The 12358-nt window shown below is 40.8% G+C and overlaps 1 protein-coding gene across 1 annotated transcript in view; it reads left to right on the top strand.

Moving 5' to 3' along the window:
- The window catches only part of TRPM6 (transient receptor potential cation channel subfamily M member 6), a 150228-nt gene that overhangs the window by 112801 nt on the left and 25069 nt on the right, over nucleotides 1-12358 (top strand). Inside the window, exon 37 of the mRNA XM_075278405.1 lies at nucleotides 6399-6450. Coding sequence (XP_075134506.1) covers nucleotides 6399-6450 — 52 coding nt within the window. The remainder of the gene's footprint in view (nucleotides 1-6398; nucleotides 6451-12358) is intronic.

Below are 12358 nucleotides of genomic sequence, written 5' to 3' on the forward strand. Positions count from 1 at the left end.
TTCAGCCTGGCTGAATATAGGGTATCTGCAGTGCTCCTATTAACCCCTTCCCGATGGAACAGAAGCACTGCAGACACATGGATATCGAATGTGTATAATGTGTTTCACAGTAATTTTCTACTTTTATATGTATTCTAGGGAAAGGAGGGATTTATTTTACAACTTTTATTTTATTTTATTTTTTTATTTTTATTTTTTTATGTGGATTGTGAGCCCCACATAGAGCTCCCAATGTACATTTTTTCCTATCAGTATGTCTTTGGAATTATTTTATTATTTTTAAAGATTCTTCCCCCCCCCCCCCACTATTTTATGGGAGACTCTATACATTACTATTGCAGCTAGTCATAGACCCCCCCCCCCCTTGACTAGAGTATAAGCCGAGGGGGGCTTTTTCAGCACAAAAACTGTGCTTAAAAATTTGGTTTATACTCGAGTATATACGGTATTATACTCTGGGGTCTGAGGAGACCCAGGAGTATAGTAATAGCACTGGAGCATATTCTATTGCATGGGGTCACTGTGGAGTATACTATACTGTGTGTGGTCCACTGTGGAGCATACCTTATTGTGTGAGGGCCACTGTGAAGCACATTTTATTGTGTGGAGGTCACTGTGGGGCACATTATACAGTTTGGAGGCCACGGGGGAGTATATTCATATTACATGTCATCTGTTTTATAGCAGTTGTGCACTATTATTACAGGCTGTAACAAAGTTGCATGATGTTTAACCACTTCCGGACCGCCCGTAGACTATATACGTCTGGATAGTGGTTGCCTAGTTCTGACAGGACGTACCGGTATGTCCAGTCAGAACACAGTAGCTGCACAGAGATTGTGCAGCTACTGAAGCTGGGAGCCGGCTGTAACTTCAGCCAGAGCTCCCAGAGAGAAGACAGGGAAGATTTATTACCTCCCCTGCCTTCTCGATTGCTGTGTATACAGCGCTCAATGAGTGCTGTATACACAGCTATGGACGCTGCCATAATTCAGCTGACCTCTGACCCGGCGGTCACGTGATCCGCTGGGAGCAGTCTTACAAGAGCTGCTGGGTCCTACAGGACCCCAGATCAGCTCAGTAAGCTGTATATACAGTGTGCAGGAGGCTGTATTTCTCCTGCAACTGGGGTTAAATGTAGCAGCCCCAGTTATAGGAGAAATCAGCCTCCAGTGCAAAAAAAAAAAAAAAAAAGTGATCAGATGTCCCCAAAGGTCTCTTATCACCTTATGGGGACACAATCTGAAAAAAAAATAAAAATAAATAAAAATATAATTAAAAAAAGTTTAAATTTTTTTAAAATAATATATATTTTTTTTATAATATGGTAATAAAACACCGTTATTAAAGGTTATAGCCCCACCCCCGACGACACCATACAAAATAAAAATTACCGTAACTGAGAGGAAAAACTATATTATAAAGTTTTTCAGTGACACTTTGTGTTATTAAAAAAAAAAAAAAAATTGAAAACAAGACACAATTTCCCTCCTATTTTGTTTATATTTTCCCGGATATAAAAAAAAAATTAAAACACATTTGAAAACAAAAACAACATAAAAATAAAGCTCTATGTGTCCCCGAAAAAAAGACGCAAAAATTAGTTGACTGAGACATACGGGAAAAATGTTACAGCCCTCAAAACCACACATACAAAATAAGCTGAAAACATGTCTGATCCTGGACCACAAATTGGCCTGGTACTGAAGTGGTTAAACAACAGATACTGTGCAATGTAAATAGCGGAGGAGTCACAGCGCTTGCAAAAGCACCACAGTATCTTCAAAAAATTGATCAGCAGGAAGTATGGACCATGCTAATGTTAACATTTTCAGGAGCCATGCTGCTTGCTTGCCATACATATTATAGAGGTGGGTTTAGGTAATGCAGTGGTGCACATCGCATAGCAGGTAAGCAGAATGGCATTGTTATTACCTGTAGCCACGTTGTGTTGGCACAGTTGATCTGCAAGGATCCTAGTGGTGGGCCCCTAGAAGCAATTCCACTGGTGGGCCCTAGGCATATTCTAATAAAAGGAGGGACAGCTTTTAACATTGACTATAGACTATTGCTGTGTAGAAACTCATTTGGAATTTCAAAGACTCTAGATTTATTTTGTGACTGAAGGAAAGGTATTTGCTTTACTTGCTTTAATACATCTGGTGGGATAACATCCAAAATTATCTATCTATCCATCCATCCATCCATCCCATACCTCCCAACTTTTGAAGATCTGAAAGAAGGATAAAATGTGTGGCGCGCCGTGGCAAATTTAGCCCCACCCACTTTTGTGTTATTATCTCATTAATTTTTCATGTGCCCGTGCATAGTATAATCCTCCTACAGTCACCCATAAATTATATGTTCCCCCTCTATCTCTGCCCCCAGATTCATGTCCCCCATCTCTGCCCCCAGATTCATGTCCCCCATCTCTGCCCCCAGATTCATGTCCCCTCCATCTCTGCCCCCAGATTCATGTCCCCTCCATCTCTGCCCCCAGATTCATGTCCTCTCCATCTCTGCCCCCAGATTCTTTTTTTTTTTTAATGTAGATTGTGAGCCCCACATAGAGCTCACAATGTACATTTTTTCCCCTATCAGTATGTCTTTTTGGAATATGGGATGGAAATCCATGCAAACACGGGGAGAACATACAAACTCCTTGCAGATGGTTTTTTGCCCTTGGTGGGATTTGAACACCAGGACCTAGTGCTGCAAGGCTGCAGTGCTAACCACTGAGCCACCGTGTGGCCCCATCTGCCCCCAGATTCATGTCCTCTCCATCTCTGCCCCCAGATTCATGTCCTCTTCATCTCTGCCCCTAGATTCATGTCCTCTCCATCTCTGCCCCCAGATTCATGTCCTCTCCATCTCTGCCCCCAGATTCATGTCCGCTCCATCTCTGCCCCCAGATTCATGTCCCTCCATCTCTGCCCCCAGATTCGTGTCCCCACATCTCTGCCCCCAGATTTGTGTCCCCACATCTCTGCCCCCAGTTGCATGTCCTCTCCATCTCTGCCCCCAGATTCATGTCCCTCCATCTCTACCCCCAGATTCATGTCCACACATCTCCGCCCCCAGTGTCATGCCATCCTCTCCTTCATCTGCCCCCCGTTTTACGTTCCACCTCAATGTAAACATTACACTTACCTTCTCCTCGTTCCCCCGCTGCTCTCTGCGCGCCTCTCTCTCTCACTCACGCACAGTTGTAGACGCGATGTAACGTCATCACATCGCGTCTACACAGCCAGTAGGCAGCGTTCAGCGGTGAAGCAAGGAGCTGAACTGTGACAGCTCCTTGCTTCAGCCACGTATGTGTTCAACTCACATCTGTGTCCTCTGGACGCAGATCTGATTTGAAATCGGGACATACCTCCCTCCAACCGGGACCGCAGGACACGTCACCGAAATCGTGAATATCCCACAGAAATCGGGACGGTTGGGAGGTATGCTATCCATCCATCCATCCATCCATTTATCAGCAGGCTTTGAGGACTTCAGTATTTATGTGGTTGTCTGAAAACATAGGAAGTTTCTGGGAATGCCCACTCATACCCACTGGGTATATCCAGTGTATCAAGAGAAACCAGGAACTAGAGACTATAGGGGGAGTGCAAGCAGTACACTGGATCAGTGTGCATATCATTTTTTTTTCTTTTAGGACTTCTATTGTGGGCAGTTTTTAAAGTATTTTACTTTAGCCAGTAGCCCCCTTTTAATATTAAACAATACCTCCATATAAGCACTGATGCACAAATACTAAAACTTAGCATTTATTAAATAACGCCTAAAAATGCTAATTAAAAGCATACATAAAATTGGCCAATGACAATCCAGCCACTGAAATATGTGCAAATAATCCCATAGGTTCAGGTAGGGACAAAAAAACATCACCATGTTATATATCCATTTGTCTATAAGTAAGAAAATGGATAGATCTTACCACTGTAGCTGATCATACAGTTGCTGTTCAAATGGATGCTGATGGGTGACAGTCCCTATATGTCCCTGGGTCATTGTCCCTTTCACCCTGTATTATAGCTCCCACCCTAACAAGGGCGGTCCCAAACTGAGCCTGTAATTGACCCTTACTAGTCCCTACGCGGCGTTTCAAGGGGTGTTCACACCCCTCTTCAGTGGACCTAACTAATCCTAAAACTGAAAGGAAAACTATCAGTTCAAAAAACCCCTCTCCAGCGCGTTTATGCTCTCGGGGAGGGGGCTTACACATTCAGCATAGTGGTGCATATGAGCAGGGATCACAATCCGGAGACTACTCTCAACCTGTCTCTCTCAAATACTTTGGGCATCAGTGCTTGTATGAAGATTTGACTTTCTGATGCTTTGGAAATTATTATCCTCAGAAGTGGGGAGTTATTCCATATAATAGCCTATGCTTTAGTTATTAAACAATACCTCCTCGAGTGTTTTGAGTCAATTAAAATTTTACTTTTATATACTCCTGTATTAATTTTTGATCCTATTTTGGAGATCACACGCTCAGTAAAATTATTATGACCCTCAGGGACAGAAAACTGCGAATAAATTTTTTTATTCTAAAGGGAAGACATCCAACCAGCCCAAGTTACTATATGCTTACCTAATCCTTTCCTTCTCAGAGATCCAGAGGAGTCTGCAGGTGGACGGCTTCTTCAGTGATCTGCTTGTAAAGTTACCAGATATAGAGACAGATATACTGTGTAGATTAATATTTTGTACATACAGTATGTGCTGAGAGTTATTTCCTGTACGGATTCCTGGACAGTTCATGCCAACGTCTGCCCAAATGCCACACAGACTATAATCAGAAAGTTGCCAACAAGAATAGCCCATCGGGGTTTCCTGGAGTAAAACACACATCAAGCGTTTTTAATCTTGTTGTCGCTGAGGATCAATATAAGGCTGTTGGTCCCGACCTCTAAGTGATGATACAGATCTCAGGATGACAGCTTTTTTTTTTTTTCTTTTAAAGGGGCTCTATCGGCAAAATTATGCTGATAAAGCCCCACATATGCATGAATAGCCTTTAAAAAGGCCATTCAGGCATTTCCAATGTTATATTAAACTACTCCCCCCATTTTAAAATAATACCCTAAAAAAGAATATGATAATCATACTTTATCGTGCACACTGGGCGGGCATGCACGGTCCAACATCATCTTTGGCCACGCCTGCATCTTCTTTCTTCTTGCAGCGATGTTCTCGGGTCCCGTCTCTCTCATCTCCTTCTTCTGGCATCATTGCTTGTAATCCCACACGGGCACAGTAGCAGGGGAACAATATGCTCAGTTCCCCTGCTACTGTTCCCCTGCTACTGCGCCGGCGCGGGATTACAAGCAATGACGCCGGAAGAAGAAGACGGGACCCAAGGACATCGCTGCAAAAAGAAAGAAGATGTAGGCGTGGCTAAAGATGACGTTGGACCGTGCATGCCCGCCCAGCATGCACGATAAGGTATGATTATCATATTCTTTTTAGGGTATTATTTTAAAATGGGGGGGGTAGTTTAATATAGCATTAGCAATGCCTGAATGGCCTTTTCAAAGGCTATTCACGCATATGTGGGGCTCTATCAGCATCATTTTGCTGACTGAGCACCTTTAAGTAGTGATCAGTGGTATAATGGTCACTGTGTGATCAGTGTTTTCTTGGGAACACCTAATAAAATGGGTTTTGCAAACAGTACCAACACCAGAACATTTGCCCCAGAGAAAGCTTATGGTTGTGGTTTGTTTTTACATGAAGAAGTGTAGATATAATATAAATTTTTACAATATACTGATTTTTATTTGCTATTATATGACACATTACATTTGGTAGTGTATAGCTGTTAGAAACTACATTACATTGTCAGTGAAAGTTTTAAAGCCTTTGGCTTTCACATGTAAAATTCCATTCTGGATTTACCTCAAATATACAGCAGATGTCCCTGTCTCTCTTTAAAGGATTTTATACTATGGCAGCTTTATCAGGCTTTCCATATTTAAACCCAGTGTGGCTTTCTACAATGATTCACTGTTCACAATCTCTCCTGCAAGCCATCTATTGTCTAAGAAGCTTTGTATCTGAACAGCATACTACTGTACTGTATAGTGTGTGTGTAAATGTATGTATGTATATGTATACGATATTTTAATTCACTAATAAAGCTTATTTATAGTTCTTCTATTGATTTAGCATATTGAGCACATAGTGAATGGCATCAACTGTAATAAGTAGGGCGATATATGGTATAGTTATATATATATTAGATGGGTATTAGATAATTATAAATGAGAGCGGTATCTATGGATTGACAACTATTGGATGTTTGATAAATTGATAGGTTAATGCATCTTTATTGTATATAAGACTCATTAGATAGATATATAATCATTTTGTTCTTTCTTTATCTACAGGTGTTGGAGAAAATCTTACAGACCCATCTGTTATTAAACCGGAAGACAAGCAGTAAGTTTAATCTCATTTTACAAACTGCCACTCAGAAAACACAAAAGCTGATGTGACATTCAATAGAGATTGTCTGTCCATCTGTGCTCATCATAAGGGGGTTTCTCTGCAGATTGCTACATTTCACATGAGAGACGGTTTGTCTTAATCTATGGTTAAATGAGTCTGAGATATATAAGGGGGTCTTCCAGTTTGAGTGCCTGGAACAATTGTGCATCCAGTAACTTAGAAGAGCTTTACCATATTTCCTGATAATTGAATAATATTGCCACATACATTAAAGTAGCAGATATGTAATTATTAGTTATTAATTTCCCTCTTCACTGCTGCAGTCGCCATCCCCTTGTTTTATCTTGAGCTTTTTATTTTAGCAATGCTCTATTATTTGCGGGGAAAGCAAGTTCTGTTCAGTGAGCAGAAATCCACAGCCTCGTGGGAACTCTCGTCTGGTGTCTGAGGTATAGATGTGTCTGTTCCCTGGGACCCCTCTGAGCTGGAGATGAGCTGTTGTTGTGTATATCACTTTATTATTGTACTAATTAAGTAGTTTCCACTTGTGTTGCATGAAATCACAATGTTCCCAGGGAGTCTGCACTTTCTAGCTAAAGACAATGCTCATGTCAGGAATGGGAACACTGGTTTCATATGCAATAATCCATTATGGAGATCAGCTATTTTGCTGAACCATCAAAGTGCATCAGTGTTATTTATATTGATGCATTTTACTAGTGATGTGCTAATATTATATTTGAGTTATCTTGTTTTTAACCAACATTTATAGATCAGGGAATATTATATTATATTATGGCATATTATATTATATTATATTATATTATATTATCTGACCTGAATCAGAAGGATGGTTCCAATAATCGAGCTCAGAAACTTTCCTCTCAACAAAATACAGGCTCTATTACAGCAGCTGACTTCTATACTAAAAGCACAGTACAGGCTGCTATAAATTGTGACTTCTGCTTTCTTCCTTGCAGAGAAGTGATTGGTTAATTTTATTTATCTATAGGAGTGATTCTTGTAATCTAAGGGTATAAATGGATTGCCTCATATACAGTTCCCTAGTATAGTATGCATTGGTTAATGTTTGGTATCAATAAATCATATAATAATGAACAACATAATCCTTACTATATGACACCCTGTCTGGCAAACCAGATGGTGTTAAATGGGATTGCCGTATTGGAGAACGGACCCTTTTGAGGCTGGCACAGTCAGATATATATACCAATCATATATAAATTAATCACCATGAAATATAAAAACTCAAGAATTCCCAAATAATTTTTGCCACATAAAACTTAGAACATAAGTATGCATCTAATTAGAGCTTTCTCTTCACTATATACATGGACCTACTCATAGGTACACTACGGCTATTTACGCTACGCAAATTAATATTAGAATAGATGCCAAATACACACCCAGATATCCTTCACATTAAATGGCGTACATGATCCAATAATGACCCCTTAGTACCATACATGGAATACTTTGGCTATTCGATGCTCCACCCTGCTGTCTGTGTGTTCCAAAGCAAAGTGTCTTATCTTGCATCATTGGGTGCCTGTATTGTGAAGTCATTAGGTTAATGGTGAGTATGAGATTATGCTCCTTATACTCCAGAGACTGAAATCAGACCTGCATCCAAGGATACCTAGGAGCAGCCGCTTGCTTCTGAAACTGAAAATACTTCTGTGCAGATCCTGCAGACAATGTCACCACTTGCTACAGATGGCCAAACAGGACAACATGATTATTACTCCAATGTGTTTCAGAAGATAATGTCTTCCTTCATCAGGGATTATCTGACTTTAATATTAAATGTGCATGCACAACTTTTTTTTCCCATTTGAAAAGTAGGCAGAAGCTTCCATCATATTTTTTTACACTGCAATAAATGCAGATATAGGATGCCATGTCTGTATCAGTGATTCCCGCCCTGTTTAAGTCTGTTGCCCTCATCCTTTGACAGCTGAGAGCATAGGGCTGTGCTAATGGAAATGTGAACTTATTGATATACGTTCCCAATTTAATTTGCATGCAAAAGTTGGTTGGTACATTCATATGGTTTTGGCATTCCTTTAAAAAAAAAATAACCTCTTCACCTGTATGAACTCCTCATATATTAGTTTTTTCGAGCGTGCAATTTACATAAGACACTTTCTTGAGTATGATTTTAAAGTTGCAAATTTGTTTTTGTTGCCATTTTACTTATAATCTCAGTTTGCTACAAAGTTGCAAGAAGGTGCTTATGTGTATTAATGACTGCACTGTTTCCTTTTACATTATATGCTCTGCACTCTCATGAAATGTAGATTTTAGTACGGTAGTAGCGACTTGTGGTGCGCAGTATATATTTTTAACAGGTTTCTGGATTTATAGTCAAATTACATGGCTATAGTTTAAGCATTTTTCTAAAAAAAAATAAAAAAAAAATAGACAGGTTTTAGATAGAATTGTCCTGCAAAGCAGTACTGTCTCAAGCAAATATGTAAAAAAATTTTAAGTGTGGTCTGATTAGACAGTGGCTGTTGCCACAAAGGTGGTAAAAGCACTGCCCTATAAAAAAAAAAAAAAAAAGCTCTAGGAGGCCACTTTTGGGTAGTGCACCTCTTGTTGGGAGATTGTTGACTGCTAGACCTTCTTCTACAATGCACTTGAAGACATTTTCCCAGTTGACAGATTTTGAAAGGGGCAGCTCATTTGATTGAGTAAGATGGCTGTTTTGATGAATTGCCTAGCATCTACGCCTAGCTTTTAAAAGGTGTTTGGAGGAGTGGTTATGTAGGGGTATGCACACTCATCAAGTGGCCCAGACAAACCACCATCAGAGAGGATCATTTGATCCACTGATAAGTGCGAACAGCTTCTACAATTTCCTTGTCAACCATTCATATAAAGATACCACCTTCATTACACCCCTGTCTCTATCCAGACCATTTCCACGCAATTAGCAGTAGGAAATTTGCTGTTATGGCGCTCATTACATGTCCTGCCATTGGCAGACTGGCACTTTTGCCATGGTTTATGATTGTGTTGTATATGAGAAACCTGAATTCCTATGGACGGGAACCATATCCTTTTTAGCAACTAAGGCAGCTTCTGATTGGGACCCAACGAAGGTTGGGTTAGATTATGGAGGCCTTGTACTAAACATTTCAGTACTACCTTTGCTGTGGAGGGACATACTGCTGGTGTAATGAGCTGGGCAGTCCTCACATATAACAGTTGGTCAGTCCTAGTAGTGATACGAGGGACACTAAGAGCTCAGTGATATGTGCAGGACATCCTGCGACCTCATGTGTTGTCTCTCATGGCCGGGTTTCAACTGGCATTTTTCCTCAGGATAGTGTGTCCCACGAATGTCTGACACCTTCTTTTCCTGCCTGGTCACCAGATTTATCACAAATTAAACATTTCGGAAACCAGCTGAGATACCTACAAGTGTACATGATCTACAGGTCCTGCTACAATGTCTTTGAGCACATTTACCACGGGATATCATATGGTACCTGTATGCCTCATGTCCAACCGTATCTCATTTTGTATCCAGGCTAGATGCAGCCTGACAGGGTACTAGAGCCTCCCATCAATTTTACAGTTTCTTCCAAATAAAGTTTTCCTTTGGCTTTAATAATGTAATCACTTACATAAAGCACCAAGGAGAAGTTAAAATGTATTTTTTTTTTGTAAATATGCTTCTCTGCTTATTGCTTAGTGTCTTCTGACTACATACAGTATGCGTTATCACATTTAAAAACATACTTATTTTAATATACAGCTCTCTGAAGTACAGTATCCTCAATCATAAGTCATTTCATATAGCGCAGATTTTCAATACCACAAGTCTGATGAAAAATACTGTACAAACCAGTGCATACTAATACAGTTTTAAAACATTCACATGGGGAGACTACCATTGGGTACCATTACCCTATGGGCATTACTACCCTAAATAATTCTACATTTCAGATGTACAATTCAGATACTCAATTACTGTTAAAAGCCTGAAAGGGTATTGTGCCTTGTTCGGTAGAGATGGGATAGAGAATTATCAGATCATGCATGCTCTGCTATGAAAATTGGGTAAAGAATATGCAAATGAGAGCTCAATGTTGGAAAATAATAATGAGCTCTAGCACAATCTCTTGTAAGGTAGCTCCCTATACATTAATGCATGGTTTTTAAAAAACCTAAAACATAATCTGGGATTAAAGGGGTTGTCACATAACAAGGATCCTATCTATACTGCTAGTTTATGTGTATTTAAGACTTTTCCTAAATACATTGCTTTATCAAAACTGCTTTGTTTGGCCGCTATCTTAATTTATTCACTCCATTGTTGACACCTGTTTCTATGGCCACTGGGCTTATCTGCTCATTTCCCAAGTGATGTAGCTGCCTGCTCTCAGGGGGAGGGAGGGGCTGACAAGCAATGGAGCTCCTCAGATAGGGGAGGGGGAGGTGAGAGCTCTGGGATTTCTGAACTCTATCTTCAGCTCTTCCACTTATCAGCCAGTTTAATTGAATTTGGCTGATAAGGGCTGAGATAGGGAGTTCGATACCTCTGTATGTAATGCAAGCTGACTCAAATCCAGCTCTGCTACATCAGCCTCTACATCAGCTTCATAATGTGGTAATGCATTTACAACCAATCCCTCATTACTAACGCAAACATAGCAGAGCAAGTGAAACTCTGCCCACCAATGTGCCCAGAAAACCAGGAAGTGAACAGAGCACAGAGCCTGAAGGTTGGTGAACAAGGGTTATGGGACTACCCCTTTAATAGTCCTACCAGAATAACTCCTCTAAAAGGAGGAGAAACCCAGCCACTGCCGCTGTTTTAAAGTTGTTGTCTCTCATCTGTGCAGAGCAGGGTTCTGGCTGGTTGTGTGAGAGGTCAGTCAGAAGAGGTACTGTGTCTCATTAGGGGGAGGCGCCACAGGGACTTAATAAATCATGCATGCCCTGCTGCATGATTCACTGGCTGAAAAGCGGAATGAGCTCTAGCTCCACCTTTTCCACCAATGAGGTTTTATTTGCATATTCTTTACCATGTAAAAGGCCTAGCAGAGATTCTGTGTCTGAAGAGATATTGATAACTTTTTTAGAGAAGTTATCAATATCAGATCAGTGGGGGTCCTATACTTGACATCCTCCCCAACTAATCAGCTGTTTTTAGCAGCTGCTGTTACTTACCTTGTACAGAGAACAGAGCTGGAAGCACAGTATAGTGCCTGTAGCAACTCGACTCCTGTCCTCTTTAACTACTTGATGACCGCCGGCCGTAAAATTGCGGCCTGCGGTTGTGGTCTCTGAAGACTGGCCAATAGTAAAAATACGGCCAGCCTTCAGAGACCCCCTTGGCGGTGATCGGGAGCGGGTTTTAGCTGTTACTAACGTGAAAACCCTGCTCCTTAACTCCCATCAGAGCTGAGCGCCAATGGTGGGTTTTAACCCCTTGGATGCAGCGGTCAAACATGAATGGAGCATCTAAGGGGTTCCGCCAAATTGCTGCCCCCACCGGCAAGATCAGGGGGACCCGGGGGGGTGCTGGTATCAGTATTCTGCAGCCTGGGGTCTGGTCAGTGACCCTAGGCTGCCTGGAGCCCCTGTTACGTGGTTGACTTCCTCTAGTCCCGGCAAGATCAGTCTATGCGTCTGCATAGGCTGACTTCCTCTATATACTGCAAGACACAGCAGTCTGTATCTCACAGTATATTTAATCAAATCGGTAATGAAACCATCACTGATTCTAGTGTCCTAAAGGGGCACATGAAAATGTAAAAAAAAAATGTAAAAAAAAAGTGTGAATTTTTTTTAATAAATTTATAAAACAACCAAAATTCCTTTTTCTATATGAAAGGTATTGTTTTAAAAAAAACCTCTAAAA

This window comes from Leptodactylus fuscus, chromosome 1 (assembly GCF_031893055.1).
Source record: "Leptodactylus fuscus isolate aLepFus1 chromosome 1, aLepFus1.hap2, whole genome shotgun sequence".
Taxonomy (NCBI): Eukaryota; Metazoa; Chordata; class Amphibia; order Anura; family Leptodactylidae; genus Leptodactylus; species Leptodactylus fuscus.